The following is a 20,040-nucleotide window of genomic DNA, read 5'->3' on the forward strand; positions in this document are numbered from 1 at the left end:
ATTTAGGGTTAAAAGTTTCATTTAAATATTATTTTTTTCCTCCTAGGACTACTCGAGATCTTGTAGGTCTAAATTGGTGTTCAATTTTGTCGGTAAATTGAAATATCAAAGAAATAGAGGTTCTAAAGGTTTAAAATGGAGCGTACTTTTCGCGCAAAAGCGCGTCGCTGCTTGAGATCGGATAAATTAATGATAATCGTTGACGCGCGAGATGCATGATTCGAACTCGTAATTGACGGGAGTCTCGACTGACTGGCTCGTTTTGCAACTGCTGATCGTGTTTTTTGTCCGTTCAATAATAAACCAAGATCGCTACAATACTCACGAGATCGTTAAGCTGGGCTTTCACGCGCACCACAAGCACCTATTCTTCCGCTGTCGAGGATATAGTGAACAGAGTCGGTACGGCAGAGACGACGAATCTATAGGTTCTTACACAGGAGTGAGTAATATCAATTATTTATGAAGGAAATGGAGCTCGTTAATGCGTCGTCCGAAGAGAGGTGGACGCTAACGAGAAGGTTTACGGTTCGCGAGGAATATTCGTAAAAAGGAGAGAGTCGCCATGTTAATCGCGCGGGACGAAAACTCGCTGCGGATGTATATATATGTCGATATGCGGTCGGGTCGGGAGGCGAAGAGAACAAACGCTCGATTAGCTCGGCTTATTTTCAAGAGGAGATTAGTGCCGAGGAGAGTCGTGAGAAATTCATTTCACGATTAGTAAAGCTAACGAAGGTGAATTATCAAATGTCCTGCAACGTCGGCGGCTCTATACCTATGGATGTAAGCGAAAGACGTGAGACGATATGTTTGCATGGAATGCGTACTTGTATCAAGCCGAAGTATCGAAAATGACAAATGCTTCGTGCTTCTCGCTGTGGCTCATTCGTATATATATATAAATAAATATAAATCCGTTTGGTGCTCGTTGAAATTTCGCAGTGGCGGGCGAGCAATGTTCACTGGTCGCTCCAATCGATCAGCTCTTATCGTCTCCTTTTAATTACTATTTAGTAATCATTATTGTTGCATATTAATGGGCCTGTGGAATAATCGTGAGATATTACAAGTTTAGGGAAAGATGAAAGAAATGCGGCGAGAGCAGTAGAGATTTCTATTTTTCCACCATTTATATCTGCAGCAATTGCACGCCGCAGCATACGATTACGCCGCGGTAATTTCGCCAAACTGTCAACGCATGAAAGCGATTTTATCGTACGCCGTACTTATAGCCTATAGTGTGTATTCATATTGTAAGAATAATAACACAAATTTGATAAAGTGTATAGTGTCGCTGTAAGCTTTGCTTCCAATCGACCCATTCTTATCACCGCGTGCTCTTATCACCGTTGAAAACCCGATAAAATAATGCGTTATTATCCTTGTCTGCTGCCATTAGTGGACATTGGCTATGTTCGCGAAAACAGATATAATAGACATATGCTATAACAAATGCGAGAACCCCCGAGAGATACGGACAGCCGGACTGATTCAAACTTAACACGAGCTTTTAACGAATTTAACGAGATAAATGTGATTATTCGGGAACTAAGAGGGAGGGAGAAATCCGCCAATGGCTGAAAACCGTATTGACGGGAAAGTCCATTCCGGTGAGTCGTTCGTAAAACGCAAACGCGTAATAGAGCGAATGAAAAACGGTGAAATGCTCTCGCGTCGAATATTCGATATTGAAAAATAAAGAGCGTAGCGTGCAAAAAAAATGGACTCGGCTCGTGGAAAACGCGAGGAGAAGAGAAGAGAGGCGTTGAAAAGGTTAAAGTTGGAAAAAAAAAGGTGGAGGAGGAGGAGGAGGAGGGGGTGGATGTGTCGAAAATCGCGCAAGAAGCGGAAGTGGTGTCGGGGATCACATTTGGCGCAGTTTTCTCGGGTGTAAAGAGGATATCGGGGGGATCGTCGGGGTGAGTTTGCGCGTTGGTCGTCTGGCTTCTTCCGTCCTCTTTCAATCCGCCGGAGACTGGTTTTCGCTCGTTCTTCCTACGGAAAACGAACGAACTACGAACGAAGTCCCGTCCCGGTCGCTGGCTGGCTGGTTGGCTACGTGTCTCCGGAAGGTGGCGAGAGCCGAGAGAGAGGAGGAGAAAAGGGGGGACGGAGAATGGGAGGTCGGAGCGCGCATGCGCCAGTTTGCGATTATGACGTAGCAGGGTCTGACGCCACAGGCGCCGATTGGCGGAGCGCGTCGTATTCGTCGTTGTTACGATAGGAGGGGGGAGAGGAGTGGAGAGGGACGGTGAAACGGCTCGGATTCTGGTGGAGGGGGAAAGAGGGGATGGGGAGGGGGGGGGGGGTGCGCGCGAGAGCGACACCCGTAGAGCTCCTTCGTCGCCGCATTCTCGAGCGTTCGTCTCCACGTTCACATTCTCCTCGTCGTACTGCGGGACGGCGCGCGCGCGCGCGCGCATTTTATTCGTGCATCGCGACACTCTCGCTTAGATTCGAACGATCGCGGTATTTGTGCTGTCCGTGGTAGCTCGCGACCCTTCCAGACCTTCCTCTCTTTCTCGGCCTATACATTTTCCCCCAGAGTTAATTCCTGCTCGACGTCCGAAGCTCTCTTCTCGGGCAACGAGAGAAGCGCCGCCGCCGACGCCGCCGCCGCCGCCGCCGCCGCCGCCACCAAGTGCTACTGACGGCCAACACGACGAACTATAGTCTACTCCACGTCAGTGCGTGTGCGATTCTTCCTCCAAGTTTTCTCACCGTCCAATGTGAGCGAAGAGTTATACCCGTTGTACCGCGTGAAGAGATAGCTTCGCTTTGGTATTGTTGGCCGAGACCGTGGACCATGCCCCGAGTGTACGCGAGTGAGAGATAATATCAGACAGCGAGAGAGAGAGAGAGAGAGAGAGAGAGAGAGAGAATAAACGAGATAGATTCGAAGGAATTTTGAGCAAAAAGTGCAAGTTGATGTGTCGTGTGTGAAAGAGCTCCAGTGCGACTGTTTTTCGACGTAAGGAACGGACGAAGGCTTCTTTCTAAAATGATGGGAAAGAGAACGCAGTGCTACTTGTGCGACCTGCCAAGGATGCCCTGGGCGATGATCATGGACTTCTCGGAACCGGTGTGCCGGGGATGCGTGAATTACGAGGGCGCCGATAGGATCGACCTGGTGCTCGAGTCCGCCAAGCAAATGAAAAAGGCGCACGGCTTTCAAGATGCCAGGCCGTCGGCTTCCAAGGCCTACAGGACTTCCGGCCACACCGAGCACAACGGCGGCACGAATCTCGACGTTCTGCCGATTCAAAATACCGGCCAAAGCCACTCGAGGCATCACAACATCCCCGGATACTCCCAGCTTCATCACAGAAACTCCATCACTGATTTCAACAGCGGCACCTCCTCGAGGCAACAGATCTCTCGACAACACGAAGAGACCCACGAGATCGGCAACGGGATGAGAAGCAACAACGTTAGAATACCAAACGCCCACTTGGTCACGCATCACGTGAATCTCCCTCACAATAGAAACATCTCCCAGCTGAAGCGTGGAATTTCTACGATCGAGGAGGATGAGCACACTGAGAAAAGGCTCACCCTCGAGGAACAGCATCCGGTCAGACCGCCGTTGAATCGCGGAGATTCCTTACCAGCCGTTAGTCTCGCCGTGAGCTATGTGCAGGACAGAAATAAGGAGAAACAACATCCCGTCAGGGCACCCAGTTTCGAAACAGCCACCTCCTTTAAGGTCAATGGTGAGTTTCGTCGCCACGGTGCTTCATCTATATCACGCGCGCGCTAATAGCCTCCCTCAATTTTTATGTTATTTTCTCTCTTGGACGGACTCGTTCGATAGATAAGAGAGGTTGAAAGAACGAGTCGAGTTTCATCATCGGAACAAACGTGTTTACGCCGGAACATTTTTTTCCCCTTTGTGTCTCAGTTCGTAGTTTGCACTGCGCGCCTCTCTGGCTGTTATCGGTCGGTGCTAAATATAGGAGGAGGAGAGCATACGCATGGCCATCTGGCATCAGAAAAGGAAGCTCCCTCTCTCTCTCTCTCTCTCTCCTCGTGGCAGTTGCAAGCAGCGTGCGTTTGCGGGAAGGAAAAGTTATTTTTTACGCTGCCGTTTCCTCTGCTGAAGTTTCAGTTTAGGCCTCTTCCACACACACACACACACACAATTTCTTCCTCGTCTTTCTCTTTTCCACAGTTCCCTAGCGACCTCTCTGGCCCCGTTTCCCAGCAGAGGTCGTCCAAACGCGTAGAAAACCGTACGTTGAGCACGTGATGGGACGACCGAGCGTGTTGTCGTCGTGACGTTCAACGTCTGACGTCACGCTGTATATTTAGACCAATGAATGAGCCCGTTGTCGTTCGATACCAATCTCTCTCCGCTGCTAACTCAGCAACCACACAAAGCCTTCTCTAGACGCGCTTCCCCATTATACGCGTTATTGGCGAGAAACTCGCGCGATTCTTAGGCGTCTTTCGCCATATTTTCTCCAACCGCCAATTCTCGCGTTAGCAGTCGAATAAAACGTGGAACGCAAAATTCCGCCAAAAATTATCCCCAGTAATGAACAATGAACCAACGCGTTTCTCGTCAAAATCAGTCACACAGTCGATTCGTATGCGAAGGAAATTATTATGGCAGTGAAGCGTGTCGTTTGCACGTTTACACTTTCATCTTACAATTATCGAGGATTCGAGGGTCTACGACCGAGATGGTAGAATGAAAAGAGAAAAATTCATAGATTGCTATTTATTGGAGTTTGCATAGAAAGTAACGTGTACCTATGTAGTGCATATATGTGTATAATATATAATGGTGCGCAGTGTGACGAGAGAGGCGAGATTTGTTGGGGTAGTAGAGCTTGCAAGGTAGCAATTGCGGTAGTTACGGCATGTTGGAGAACCGGTCCAAGTGTCTGCAGCAGAGAGCTGGCAGTCGAGCTGGTGGCTGATATTTGCTGGGTCGGTAGGATAACTGTAGTGCACTCTCCTTTTTCTTGCGGGCTCTTCTGTTTCTCGTCGGTCGTCTCGAGTCTCTCTCGTCACCTCCTTCCCTCCTCCCATCCATGTCCCTTCCCCCTCCCCTGAATGCTACAACGACGTTTACCGGGTCTGTCTCTGCCTCCTTACTCGCGGTGGCTGGCTGAGGCTCATTGACAGACTCCGCGCGCGTTTCGCCTCGCTGCTCTTGCTTACGTATTCCTGTACGTATCAGCCAGACCGACCTTGGTCATCGACCGTTATTTCGACACTGGCCACTTTCTAAATCGACCTTAGCGCGCGTGTTTACGGTTACCGAACTACTTCACGCAATCGCCCTCCCTCCTTCTGTCCTCCCTTCTTTCTTCTTCTTCCCCCGATTTCTTATTTATATTCGCCATATTCCACGAAATTCTACTCGTCGCTTCTTCCCGCCTTCAGTCTAGCTTTGATATTCTCAACTTTTTTCCTTCGACGAACCTTACACTGTTCGTCAAACCATCTCTCGCGCTACCAACACATATTTTAGTTTTATTATTCCTCGCGAGATTACTTTCTTACCGATCAACTATATTATGTGAACATTAGGCTTTTATTACATACATATTACTGAAACCAAGTTTTCAGCTGTATCACCGGATGGCATTGAAATAAATCGGCGGTAATTTCTCTATGATTTAGGGAGTGTTACAAAAAGCATGTTTTTGAATCCGTTGGTTTGAAAGGTGTTTACAGTTGTACAGCCGGCTCTATTATACCTGTGTGCTTGGCAATAGCTTTTCGACCCTTTTTTTTTTTCTAGGCAAGAACCGCCTCGAGATTAATTAATGGCTGGGGTTAAGTTTTAGGGTAGTCATTGATATTTAGTGCCTTTAACTGCCTGAATAACAGTTTCTCACCCGACCGTTCTTATATTTCTATCGCGCCAGCCGGTGCGTTTGAATTGAACGCCGTTGGTTGGAATCTGTCGTTAAAAATATTGGACTTTTTACAGCGGTCAGAGATGTATTGGTCTTGGACTTTGAAGTAAAACCTTCGCGATCTGCAAAAAATTGAATTCCACGCAATGATTCTTTTTATAAATCGATAATAACCGTATCTTTCCACAATTGTGTAGGAGTATAACGAGTCAATTGGATCTAATCTCTGGATTTTTTTTTTCTACATTTAGTCACGAGCTCAACAATAGCCTCAAGCTCTTTTTTGCTTGAGCGGAATGCGTTAAACCCAATGATAACATTTCTCGTCTGTTTTTTTAAATCTGAAATATGTTTCCCTCTTTAAAGCATTATTCCGGAGCTCTTTTTAGGATCAGTAATATTTCCGTCGTGTTCGGTTGGCAGAGTCCATGAATGAGCCTTATTCCGCCACTTTCCTCTCTATTTTTTTCATCTTTCAGTATATCGTTTATGTCCGAAAGATAGAATCCATCGTTTAAGAGCGCGTCTCCCGATAAAAATAGATTATACCGGCTGGCAATGATTGGGATCTGGAAATAAATTTGTGTCGTCAAGCGTCATGCATTTCTAGTATATAGTTTTTTTTATCAATCTTCTCGGTTATTGGGGAGACGAGCAGACTCTCCTCGTATAAAAAGAGAGATCAAACATGCTTTATTCCTTGCAGCTTTGTACACGGTTAAGGCAAATATCTGTGTGACCAAAGCTTCGAAAACTTGAGAGCAATGTTGTCTTGAAAAAAAAAGTTGTGACTTGTGGATTTTTAGAGAACACGAATACAAAAAATGGCTCGTGTTACTGTAGAAGATCCGTTTGATTTGTAGAGTCCAGAACACAAAACATACTTCTTGTATTCTATCCCGAGAAAATATTCTCTGGAAGGTATTTGTTCCGTTGACTGTTTACGTTGTTGTGGCAAGAGTTGGTTCGAGAAGAACCGTTTCATATATATATGAAAGGACTAATAGATTTTTGTACAAAAATAAACAACATAATTCACGTTCCTTGAAGATATAAATAAAAGAGTAGTTGTTCGTTAGACAAAGAACAGTAGTAGGAAAAACAGTCACTCTTCGCAAAATTGTGTTAAATATTTTGGTTGACGATGGCAAGTAACCTAGAAAATTGTGCAAATCTCAGTGGATAATAAGAAAATCTTCCAAGCATGAGGGTATAATTTGTTATTTGTCAGCTCGCTAGACAACACTGTATGACATATATATTTGCTCTATACATACAAGTGCTATACACACGCTCGATCGATCGTGGCGGGATATGCCGCTGCTGGCGACTACGCTACTACGATATAGCTATGTGAGCGTTACATAGTCACTACGTAAACCTACACATTCTCGTATGGAAGCTTTGCAGCTACGTCACATGAACCGCGCTGCTCTTTCTCTTCAGCCTCTCTCTATACTAGAGGAGTCTATACGCTGCATGGTTTCACTATTATTCTCATTGGTCAGCCCAACGAACGCACCACTTTGTCGTGACGCGCACGTACAGTCTCTCGCAAAAAGCAACACCACCTAACCTCACCTACCATATCCATTTCCCACAATTCTTCTCATCCAACCAAAATGACCCACTTTCAATATTCTCCGCCCCTTTAACAAAACTACATTCCACTCTTCACGCAACTCGAATGTTTCAATAAAACAAAACTATATATATATATATAGCGAGAGAGAGAGAGAGAGAGAGACAACAAAATTGAGCAACATCTAAATAACGGAACCTCGGGTCGGTCCTATGTCCCGTCGAGTAAAATCAAGTACGCGATTTAAAGTGACATTCCATTGATAAATTCATCGGGCTACTTGTTGATTCAAACCACCTCGATTATCGAGTGAACGCGACAGGGGAAAATGATAGAATAATCGTGTCGAGCGTTTGCAAGCAGCGCTCAAACTGACCTGCATCAATTTTCCTCTCGAGTGATTGACGTTTGAGGTTAGGAAGCCATTGGCTCGAGGGTTAAGAGAAAAGGCGGGAAAATGCATTGGTAGACAGAAAATGAGAATAGAGCGAGCACCACGAGTGGGGAGAAGAAAGAGTGGCGTGTGCGGGGTCGCGGGAGGAGGGTGATCGTAGCGTGGAAGAAAGGAGTTTGGGGATGAAGGAAAAGAGTGGTCGGGGCGCGCGCCGCGCTTTTGTGTGGAGCACTGTGTGGAAGAAGTTAGCGGCGACGCATCATGCGCGCGGCCGCCTAGTCTGACTAAGCCAGAGTTGCGTGTTGCGTCGCCTGGCCTATAGGTATACGTGCGTGCGCGAAGATGCGACATTTCACTGGTGCACTTGCATGTGTACACGCGCGGGATACAGAAGGAAGACTGAATTGCGCATGCGCGTTAATCCGAGGGACCAAGGGAAATGTACTCGCTGCGCGAAAACCCCTCCCCCCTTACCCACACTCCACCGCCAATAAAACTCCAGCTCGTCTCCCGTTGCGTTGCGAGTATTAGTGTAATACATTGTAGGCTAGCACGACGACCATCTTTCGCCTCGCTCCTCGACGGACGACGTTATCCGTGACGAGCGACGGAAAAGTACCGGTCACACGCGGCCGACGTATGTACACGAGATACGTACACATACGCGCGTATCTATACATTATCATCCCATATACCGGTTTCTTTCGCACTTTGTCGCGCACACACGCACGCAATTTTCTGTCATCGCTGATGTCGCCGTCTCTTCCACTGTTTTTCATCCACTTTTAACACACAGCGAAGAAAAACGGCGACGACATGGAATCCCCCCGATTTTAATCAATAAATTATCGAGAAGCTCCAGAAGACCTGGACAACGCTCCACTTTACTGCTTTCCTTTCTTCCACTCGTTTCATAGGAACGAGTCTCGTTTTTCTCACTCTGGCCCAAATACTCATGAAAAGCCTGCAGCAGACCCGACGCTGCATTTTTCCCCTTGTAAAATTCTAACGGAAGGATGCAACTTTTCTTTCTATTCAATTTTTTAAGGTATTTTCTTTGTGGGAAACGACGCAGGTTTGTTCGATTAATCGCGAGATTTTGTTGTTCTTATACGAGTGATGAAGAGTCGAGACACGCTGTATGTATACTCTTCCGCGGATGTCCTAACAGTTTCAGTATACGACCGTCTTTCATAAATACTCGTTAGCAATGTGTGTTAATCGATCGAGAGACCGGTTTTCCTCCAACCGGATATATCATTTTTTGCCACTGTTCTCGCCCCGAATACGATAATCACCCATTCGATTCCCGTTTATTTGCCGTCTTCTCCCACGTCATTCGCTACAAATCACGTTCCAGCTGAGATCAAAGTATCAAAGAAATAAGTTTATACTGCTTTCAAGTGTTTCTATGCGTGGTTTCTTGACAAGATATTATTTTACAGTTGCTTTTTTTTTTCTTTTTTTTTAACACCGAAGAGTCATTACACGTTATTATATTAAGATTTTTAGACAGAACTGGGAGAAGTAATAGCATGAAAATTTGTTACACAAGTCTCAGCGGTAAGGTTCATCAAGAATTGTGCATAGTGTGGTGAAAGTCTGCGTAAAAGCTAGGATAGTGTATCGGCGCTTTAAATTACTCACGGGTGAAATTATCGAGTCTCCCGATCGCACAAAATCCACTATACATATACGTTTATTCCCCTTCGTCGTTCGTTTATCCTTGAATATCCAGTCTAATTGAAGCTTGATTATTGTTCTCGTCGATAATCAGCTATCTTTTTTTCTTTCTGGCAGTCTCGTGATAAATGTGTTGTGTGTGGCGAAGAACTCAATTTAGATTCGTTCACCGATAGACGCGATAACGTTATTAATTTTCTCTCGATGAATGTAGAGAGAAGCAAATGTTGCGGTAGAGCATCTGTTAGATCTCTATTATTTTTATGATCTTCGGAGTGTCGTTGGATGAGACTCGCGATAACATTTCTTTGGTCGTTGAATATATAAAAGCTCAGTTAATTTTTTTATATATACTATATCGAGACAACTGCAGAGAGTTATTTGAAAAGTATCTTAGAAAGGCTAAATTACCCCAATCGATGATTCTTTCTTTTACCTTATACTTTACTATCTATATATTTGCCAAGCAAGCGAAACGAGGACTGCCCCCTGTAAAGCCTATATACTTGCGGATGCGCGCGAGCATTTATCAGATGTATTATTTTTATGCAGTTGAGAGTATCTCCCAGCGAAACTCACGATGAAATTCATCTGGCCGTTGAAAGAAAGCTCTCTCTCTCTCTCTCTCTCTCTCTCTCTCTCTCGGGAGCTCCCTTAACTCTCTATGCATTATTTTGGAACAATCGCAACAAAACAAATCTCTGATGAGGCCAAATCGCGCCAACGGATGATTCTCTCCTCCGCCTTACTTTGTGCAATATTTAACGCGAACGAAAGACGAACTATCCCCCAACCAATTTACAATCGTCCTTTAGGTGTTTTCGTATACGCGCGAATCTCTTCAACGTGAATCATTTACCTCTGCGCGCTGCCAAAGTCTTCTTGGCTCGTGTGCTTGAATTTCCATCGTTACTTTCAAACCGGACATTGCATCTTTATTAGAGATGCCTTTATAATGTATTTATGTCTCATTAATGGATGGAAATAAGCTTCTGTGCATGAAAATGCCTCGTGGTATCTCAACTAGAAATTTCACTAGCAGCTTGATTGAAACAATTTAAAATATGAGTTTATAATTGTTTCTCGCTTGTGGGGTTTCAGCATGAAAATTTCGCTTATCGTGGCAACAGCAATACTTTCGGCTTAACCAGTGTGCTTGTTAAGCTAATAGTATGTTTCTCTCCTTCATCAAGGGGAGGGATAAGTTGTATCAGCATCACGAGAACAAATTCGTCAAATGTTTATTCGCTGTTACTCGTCGTGACCTTACTTAATATGCAATCGATTGGCACACATATAGCATTAGACGCGCGCGCATGTGACTCGCGTATAACTCTATCTACGTTTCTATGTGTACATGTGCATATGTATATACCGCGTGTAATGTTATATGTATTCACGGGGCATTAAACGTAGTTGAACTTGTTATTATCGCATGGTATACTACAGAGTTTAACGCACGCGCGCCAATATTTTCCAACTACCTTGTATCGGCACTACCAGCTACTCGCCAGTCTGAATTTTCTACAGGACAATAATATAATGCAAATTATGGAAAAAAAGAATGCTTGCGCAATGTAAACTATCGCAAAAAACCGCCTTTGCTCAGCTGTTCCATATCCTTTGAATTTCACGACACTTTTCTTTTTCTCTCGTCTCGCTCTGCGTCTTCTCACTATATATATATATATATATAACTCTATCGCAAATTGCGCGAGAGAGTTCACTTTAAGATGCTTCGTGAAATCTTCATTATATAGATAAGTATTTTCCAATTAGTTTATGCCTCGGTTTATGCCATCGCGCCTGCTACTCGGAGTCCTATAATAAAGTACAATAGCTGAAGAAGAAGATGTTTCTACCAAGTAAACCTTTATCACAAAAATATCCTCAAGTTTGCCCCTGTGTCTTCCATTCTTCGAATTTCGCAGCCGCGACACTTTTCTCTTCATCCCATGCATCGGTACGTCCTCCCTCTTATCGAAAATTCTATCACGAAAACTGATGGTGCGCTCGCGAGTCGAGTCTGTTTTTAAACGCTTCGTGGAATTTTCATAAAGAAATATTTTAACAAGCGCCGGTAGCAAAATGTTTTGCATGATTTTTCGTCGCTTACGAAGAGAAGGAAGAGAGTGGCCGGTTTGCTTATACGTGGCGCCAGCTTTTTATGGAACTTGCGAGATACCTGGAAATCTCATTCTCTCTGAATAATTTCAACAACCCCCGAGAATTTGCCAAGTTTCCGTGGAATGCAGACCCGAAGCTTTTCTACCGGGGAAAAATCATTGGCTGTATTTGTTTGTTTACCGCGAAAGGTCAGTGACGATTGCATGTATTCACTGTTCGTTATAGTTACCTGCATCCTTCGCGGTCAGCCTACATTCTTCTCATTGCGTATCCTCAATAATCGACAGAGGTCAATGTTTCTAAGAAAATGAGGAAAACAAGGAGGAGAGAGAGAGAGAGAGAGAGAGAGAGAGAGAGAGAGAGAGAGAGAGACGACAAGGCAGAAAGAATAACAGCGCGACTCTGTGTTATTCCATGCCGCAAGTATCTCGTTTACACGCTTGATCTCGCTTATATATACCAGACGCCAATCTAATTTTGGAAGAGAGTAGATAGTTGTGTTATCTTGAAAAAAATTATCACACCCGCGTCGACGGGGGGAAAGCGTCATTGAACTTTTTGCACGATTGTAACGTTGTACCGCGACCATGTAACGTCGCGTCCATCAATCATTACTCTTGCGTTGCGCGCGCTGCATGCGAAAAAGCCTCGAGTACGTTTTCCTCGCAATTATGTAATTGAATTAACAATGTCCTTGAAAGTATTTTCTCGCCAAGATAACAGTCGAGGAGAAACATCCTGCATAGAAATTAAAGCAGCATAATTTTAATGACTCGCCGGAGTAATAAATATATATATATATGCGCGCGGCGATAGGAATTGGTCAATCAAGGGTGTTGTTAGGGCGTCCGTCGTATCAATTATTATTATCGATATTGCCTCCTTGAAGCATGCAGCGAGAGAGTCGGGGGGCAGCACGCGCTCCTTCGCTCGCTCGCTCGCCGCCGAATCTTCGCCGCCGACCCAACGCAATGGCTGAAATGCCTCCTCCCGTCCTGTCGCGCCTCACCATTACAGTCCCTATAGCTACGAGATGGTCCCCGCAGTCGTCGCACGAGAATTACGCGATCTCCGCAAATCGTATCCCCCCCCATCCAAGTTAACCGTTCATAGAGCCTCGGGGTATTCGAAAACAATGGAAAAACGCCTCTTCCGAAATTTATGGTCGAGTCAAGGGTAAAGAGAGGCCCATTGGGGGGGATTATCGTATATTACTATACGCGCATCGCCACTATCGCCTCCTCCCTCCCGACTCGAACCTTGCGAAGAGTCGCTCGCGGCAGGTTTTTAACCTCTAGCTTGCAAACGCGCTCTCTCTCTCTCTCTCTCTCTCTCTCTCTCCTCTACACAGCGGGATCTCCGGCGACCCGATACAATGGCTCCCACATCCTTTCGCGTCATTAGTCTCTCTAGGAGATCGTCGCACGAGAATGACGCAATCTCCGTAAATCGTATCCCCCCCCCCCCCCCTCCAATTGTCATTTCCTGCCTCGTAGTACCATCACGGTATTTAAAAACAACGTACGGAAACCTTAAGCAAAAACCGTTGATGCGACAACGCTCACCGAGAGAGATAGATAACACAACAGTCGATCGAGGATTCTTTTCCAGTTAATCTGAAAATCGACAGGATCGATCAGACATGTAGTAAAGGGAAAACTTATATAGTTTGCGCGACGTTTGCAATATACGCGATTTGCGTGCCGATGTTCAGGATAGCTGATAAACAAGACGAAAGAAATATCCTGCAGAGAAATTAAAATGTACAACATATAATTTTAATGACTCGCCGTAGTAACGAATATATGTCTATACATATAGAGGAATCAGTGGAGGCTGAAGCAGTAGGATTATTATTGTTACATTGCTCTATTGATATCGACCGTGTTTCAAGCTTGCACCGATTTGGCAGGTTTTTAACCTCCGCTAAATGTGCTCCTCCATCGCGGAAGCCTTTCGTCATTAGCGGGAGATCTCGCGTCGCACGAGAATGACGTAAACTGCGCGAATCATCCCCTCCTCCCTCCTATCTGAATTTCCCACTCATAGCCCCGCTGGTAGAGCCTTTAAAAACATGACAGAAATGCTTCGGAAAAATCGCTCATGTAAGAACGGAAAAGCTCCTCGTTACGCAACGCGTTCGTTTCTATATAGTACACGACGAGCTCGCGCGAGCGATCTTATATATATCCTAACGGGGAAAGAGCAAATTCTCTAGGGGATGTGGCTGGAAAACTCCAAGGATGAAGCACACTTTCAAATAACTTGACTATAGAGATCCTCGCCAACTCTCCTCTCGCGTGGATCGATGAAGAAAATGACCTTACGTTAATTCACTTTTTAAGAAGCTTGCTTCGAGGCTTCCCAACCTTTTGGAATGTTTAATAAAGTCAATATATAGGGAGGAGAAGGGTGGGGGTTACGAAGAGAAGAAGAAAGTTAATTTTTCAATAAATAAAGTATCAATTGTGCTTCTTAATTCGTTTCATGCATAAGTAACTGATTTTTTCCTTTGTAAAATATTTTATTACAAAGCAAGAGCGTAATCCTTCCCCTATTGGGAAGGAGGCTGAAGAAAATGTATGTAAAACGCGCAATGATCGAGCGCGCGCCCGTTTTATTTAAAAATACCCTATATCGTCACGATTTATATTAGACACGAAATACGTGAGGCAATTCGACGAAGATTCGTTCGTGTTGCCCAGAAAAATTCCAGGATTACGTTTCGTACTCGAGATAAAATCTTATTAAACTGACCGAGGTTTCGTTGGAAGAGAGAAATTGGGGAAATTGTGACGATAGATTGAAATTACTAGAGGATTTGCGGATGAGGAAAAAATGTTGACGTTTGAATGATTTCTAGGTGGATACGTAGGACCGTCTATTCCATTGACGATAGTAGCTGATAACGGAGGCGGTGGATCGCCCCTTCGGCCAAGAACCAGCCCTCCACCCCCACCACCTCCACCGCAAGAACCCACCAATGACACGCCACAGGCCAATCACCATCAGGTTAGTATTTGTCCTTGGCTATGCAATTACACACTTGCTCTTCTTTCCGCGTACAATTCTACTTATATCAATTACATCTTTGTCTAACACATTTGACATGCAATATTTTCATCTCTCTCTCTCTCTCTCTCTCTCTGTACATACATACATACATACATACATACATACATACATATATATATATATTTTTCCCTCTCTGTCAAACTTTGAAAATCTCTAAAAGAGAGACACTTGGAGGCAGTGTGCCTACATTGCATGCGTTAAGTAAATTTGAGTGAGAAGGCAGAAAGAAAAAGAGGTGGCAAGTGTCTAACTTGCAAGTGTCGTTATCCGCAGGGATCGGCGAACGGACCATCGCCGATGGCCGCGCTTATGTCTGTCGCTGACAATATCACCTCTCCAGAGTCGGTACCGCAACCACCAAAGAACCCGAGTCCAACCAGTAGAAGCCCACCGACCACAGCAGCCAATGCTCAGCGTAGCGCTTCCAGAGGCTCGCAGCACAGCCCTAACAGCTCAGGTAACAATGGCACGTATACCTTTACATTATTTATTTACAACTTACTCGCTGCAAAATAGCCTCAAACTTTATCCCAATTCTCGCGCTCAACAAGTCTTCTATACTGATATAAAACATTATCTCTTCATCGTCAACGACAGAGTCTCTATTGACCAATTATTAATGTTTCATTAAAATCAGATTTTCAATAGTTGATAGAGTGTTTAATAATCGTGTATCTCGAGTGGGACTCTGCAGGAATAGTGAGACTTTTCTTTTTTTTTTATAATTCATAACAACTTATATATATATACTCGCACTGCGAAAAAAATATTATCAAAGTCTCTCTTATAATAGTCGTAAGAGAGATGACGATTTCAGTGGTAACAAAGGCTGATCGACCCACAAAGTGTATCGAAAAACTATATAAACGTCTGATTAAAATGGGTTTTTCTCCTTAAGATACGTAAATTTTAATAACGCATATCCTATATATATATATATATATATAGAGAGAGAGAGAGAGAGAGAGAGAGAGAGAGCAGTTGCACGGAGGATCACAAGTTTATTAGGCGTTTTTACTCTGGTATAAGGAAAAATGTCACTTTGGTTGCAGGAACCTCGAGCAGAAGAAGCAGCGGTTCGAGGCATGTGTCCTCCACGACGGTAACCACATCGTCCGAGGGTGCAGTCGCCCAAGCAGCGGGTGCTGAGCCGGTATCGACACCGACCTTAAAATGCACCCTCTGCCAGGAACGTCTGGAAGACACGCATTTCGTGCAATGCCCCAGTGTGCAGCACCACAAATTTTGCTTCCCCTGCAGCCGAGAGAGCATCAAACGACAGGGCTCAGGCTCGGAGGTAACCTTATCTCCTTGTTTGTACGCGAGAGGAGGCGTGTCCCACCCCCACGCATCGTTAATAATTTTCAAAAGACATCTAGCAATATTTTCTACCTTGATCATTGGTTTATACATACATAATGCTCGGACTATATATACGATCCTTCATTTACAGGTTTACTGCCCGAGCGGTGAAAAGTGCCCATTGGCCAACAGTCAGGTGCCATGGGCCTTCATGCAAAACGAAATAGCGACGATTCTAGGCGAGGATACACCCGGCTCCGGAATGAAAGTGAAGAAGGAGCGAGAGACTTAAGGAGAACCCGTGGAAGATCGAATTGGGCCTCTAATTTGTCATACTCCTCCCGCTGGAGGAGGAGCTGTTATGATGGAGCCGTGAAGGCTCGTCAAACAAACGCATTTTGGTAGCGGTGATTAATGTTGACAGCAACGCACAGGTCAACGAACGACTCGAGCCAAAGACGTTGCTCCGCTGCGAATTGGATCCTCAGGAAGTTTCTTACGATCGACCAGTATTATTGTACAACTGGCCGATTTGGTTTTGAGTTTTTCCAATCGGCCGAATGCGTCTCTTGGAAGGGCCGGACGATCAAGCATTTTATTTCCCACGAGCGCGCCGACATGTTTTTCTCAAATGTACGGTTCTGAGAAGAAGTCTTTGGCAATTGCACTTTGGCTGGCATCGGTTCTGCACACGTGTACATATGGATATAGCAGCGCAGCTTCATTTACTCCGGGGCGAAATTCAGCTGCGCGCAACGACGCCTCCAATTAAAATGCGAAGCGAGAAGTATATTTTACCAGACTTCTGTCCGCGCGGCGAAGCGGTTTGTGCCCGTTTTTGGGTTTGTACTTAGGCTCGACGGCCTTTATTCATTGTCTCTTGTATCGATGCGAAAGAGCCGCCAAGCCTCTTTCCCATCTAGCGTTACACTCTCTAAACACTATTTTACACACACATACACACACCTACGACAAACACACATTACTTAATGATACCAATCGCAAACTTGCCACACATTGTGGAGCTTGTGCGTTATATAATTTTGTACGATTATTTTTTAACGCGTTCGCGGCTCTACTCGCCATTCAATCTGACGAAAGGTAAAAATTTTTTTGGCGTGTTGTCTTTCCTGAAACGGCATCTCTCTCTCTCTCTCTCTCTTTCCATTTTACACCCTTCGTCTCCTACCTTCCTCCTCCTTCAACCCCCCTCCCCCTCCCCATTTCCTCGCCTTATTTTTACCTCCCCCACCCTCTTCATTTATATATATATATATATATATATATATATATATATATATAAGATTTCTACAATTTCATTGTTATTGCATTGTAAGTATGACAAATACATTTCAACCCAGCGCACGGGTTTTCTGTACATTGTGTATATGTGTACATAAGGCGTTATCGATAAAAACGTACGACTAACGGAGTAAAAAACGTTCTTAAATGTTTGCGTTCTCTATGTATATTAAATTATTTGTTTTGTATGAAATTCGTGCTTCGTCCTCCTTTCGCGAGATGCTCTCTTTCCCTCTTCTCGCTTTGCTATCTCTCCGTCTTCTTTTATCTCATCTCTTTTCTTCTACCGATTAACATTCGCTCACCAGAACGAATCACGCTCTGCGCGATAGCTTAAAGATCGCGCGATTTCATTTCAGTCGACTTTCCTGCCACGCGGCTTCGTTTCGTTCGTGTAACTTCGTCCATTTTAGTTTATCGCTAGATTTTAAGCGAGGGCTTTTTGGTTTTTCATTTATCCGATGAAAACGGTATGCCCGTCGAAATAGGAACCACACACTCGCTATGTCTAGAACGTTTAATGAGAAAAATGAAAGAAAAGAATTAACAGGCTGACGCGTTCGCCGTGTTCAAGCGTCTCCCCATGTTAATTAAAGAGATCTTTGAATGCGAGCAGCTCCTTTTTTTTGTATATATTTGTAAAAACTGGTATATCGCGCGGTACAGGAAGGCTGCGTTCGCTCAAGCGCCGCCGCTTTAGCAGTATATACGACCAAATTCTTCTCTTCGCATTCAGCAATCGTCCTTAGGAAGAATTTGATTGTAAATACTTCCTTCTCTCTCTCTCTCTCTCTCTCTTCAGTTTTACCACTTTTAACCGACTCTCCTCCTACAAGCTTGTCACTTATCTTATTGTAATCAAAAGCCTGCTGAACATCGCTGAGACTTTGCCGAACTTTCAGTATGGTTCAACAACGCTTTACCAAGCTCCGCGCAAAGCGTTTTACACTTTGTGAAAGTTTGCGAGTGAGAGAGACATTATAGAAATACGTTTGTTCGTGCTTTTAAAATTATTGTATTTTATTTTAATACTTTTTTACCACACGTATCTCACTGTATCGGTTAATCTTTTATATTTACTGTTCAATTTTAAAAAAAATCTATCACAAGTTTTATATTTCTTTCTTTCTTTTACAGGAAACGCTTTCCCAAAAGCGTCTCTGTCCCGTCTCTCTGCTACTCGTTCTCTTATTGTAAGACACAACGTTGCGCAGGGTTGTAGAAAAACTTGTGGGAGGATTTATTGTGGCGACGCTCGCGCGATTCGCATAGGCTTAAGCAATGAAAAAATTGTATACCAATGGTTCGGCGATAATACGAATCGGAAGTAGCACGATTGGACCGTAGCAATACATATAGCGGCTGTACGTGATATTTTTTCGTCCCAGTCGGGTAGTTCCTATATCTTCGAATGCCACCAAGTGGCATTTATTTCGTTGTACGATCTAACATCGAACCCGCACAAAGGATACTAAACCCAAGGCTCGTTAATTTTCTCATATTTATCTACGACCAATTTTTACACAGGACACGTCGTTAAATTCGCACGTACCCCACAAAATTTCAACTCGAACGAAAAATAAGACGGTAACACGCGAAAACGTCTATATATATATATATACGCGTGCGATATTTCCTTTGTTCCTCATCAACAACTCATCTTTCAACGCGCCAATTTCATTCTGCATTTGACCCGCTCTTTAAACTATAATTTTCACTTTTCTCGCGCGTAGTGACTTTCTTATTTTCTGTAATCAAATTAATCGAGACGATATTTTGAGTTCCTCGAAAGAAACCAGAAATGACAATGTTTTTGCGCTTCTGTAGCTTCGGGAAATAACGAGGAATGAGTTTTGAGCAGCGTTACAATGACGAGAGAGTTTTTGTAGCTCTGATGGATTTCGAGGCTCCTTGCGCAGCAAAATGTGTATAATTTGTATTTGCTGAAACGAGAATGTATCAAAATGTGTGACTTGTCCACATTGATTATTGGCATTTCTCATGTAAGAGTTGATGGGGGACATTATACGATCCCTGTCAACCATTCTCCAAAGCAGCAAGTTTACGAGCCGTCAATTTACTCTTGTTCGTTACGTTTTGGTTGTTCTTTTTCTCTCTCTCTCTCTCTCTCTCTCTCTCTCTCTCTCCCCCCCCCCCCCCCCCACTCTCTATAATTCCCCTATAACCGCACATACGGATACACAAAAGCGGAAAATATGAAGCGATATGTCAAATAGCAATTGTAGTAGTAAATAATGACATTTTCTAGTGTACCATACCTCGAAGAACGCGTAACACTCTATTGTATCGTATGTATGCAAAATGCAAAAACAAAATATATGTGTTGATGTGTAATAAACAAGCGTTACTCATTGCTGTTTACCTATCTCCCTCTTGAATCCCACCTGAAACACGTAAATCCAAGGTTATGCATATATTTTTCTCGATGCGAAATCACTGAATATTCTTAATGAAATCAAACGTGACTCATTGCACGAGGAGAATAACACGGAAAGCTTATACTTATTATTATACTTGTATGTACCCCTCACCAGACTAAAGAGCTATTGAAATAATTATGAGAATTGTACTCGTACATTTTAGCTCTCACGAGTCAATTATCTAAATGGTATTGAAACATTGAATGTTGCATAATAAACGAGACAAATGGCATTTTCTCCCATGCACAGCGAAGAGAC

At 44.1% G+C, this 20,040-nt stretch overlaps 1 protein-coding gene across 2 annotated transcripts; it reads left to right on the forward strand.

Moving 5' to 3' along the window:
* Positions 1–2,347: 2,347 nt before the first annotated feature.
* Positions 2,348–19,506, forward strand: Pits (Protein interacting with Ttk69 and Sin3A). Of its 2 annotated transcripts, none has more exons than XM_066746173.1 (5): positions 2,348–3,716; positions 14,526–14,674; positions 15,011–15,203; positions 15,790–16,034; positions 16,191–19,506. In XM_066746173.1, the coding sequence occupies exons 1-5, from the start codon at positions 3,005–3,007 to the stop codon at positions 16,329–16,331; spliced, it is 1,440 nt and encodes a 479-aa protein (XP_066602270.1). In that variant the 5' UTR covers positions 2,348–3,004; the 3' UTR covers positions 16,332–19,506. The 2 variants fall into 2 exon arrangements, with proteins under 2 accessions (XP_066602270.1, XP_066602271.1); XM_066746174.1 differs by having other exon boundaries at positions 15,011–15,194.
* The last annotated feature ends 534 nt before the right edge of the window (positions 19,507–20,040 follow it).

The sequence above is a fragment of the Prorops nasuta genome, unplaced genomic scaffold, assembly GCF_024137725.1.
Source record: "Prorops nasuta isolate Cenicafe-Biocafe unplaced genomic scaffold, Cenicafe_Pnas_1.2 PNAS00171, whole genome shotgun sequence".
In the NCBI taxonomy this organism is placed as follows: domain Eukaryota; kingdom Metazoa; phylum Arthropoda; class Insecta; order Hymenoptera; family Bethylidae; genus Prorops; species Prorops nasuta.

What these genes read in the sequence shown, in the direction of transcription:
- Pits (XM_066746173.1), top strand. Translation starts at nt 3,005, where the DNA reads ATGATGGGAAAGAGAACGCAGTGCTACTTGTGCGACCTGCCAAGGATG. An exon ending in CACCTCCTTTAAGGTCAATG is followed by an intron (nt 3,717 to 14,525) that starts GTGAGTTTCGTC and finishes AATGATTTCTAG; the next exon opens with GTGGATACGTAGGACCGTCT. An exon ending in CACAGGCCAATCACCATCAG is followed by an intron (nt 14,675 to 15,010) that starts GTTAGTATTTGT and finishes CGTTATCCGCAG; the next exon opens with GGATCGGCGAACGGACCATC.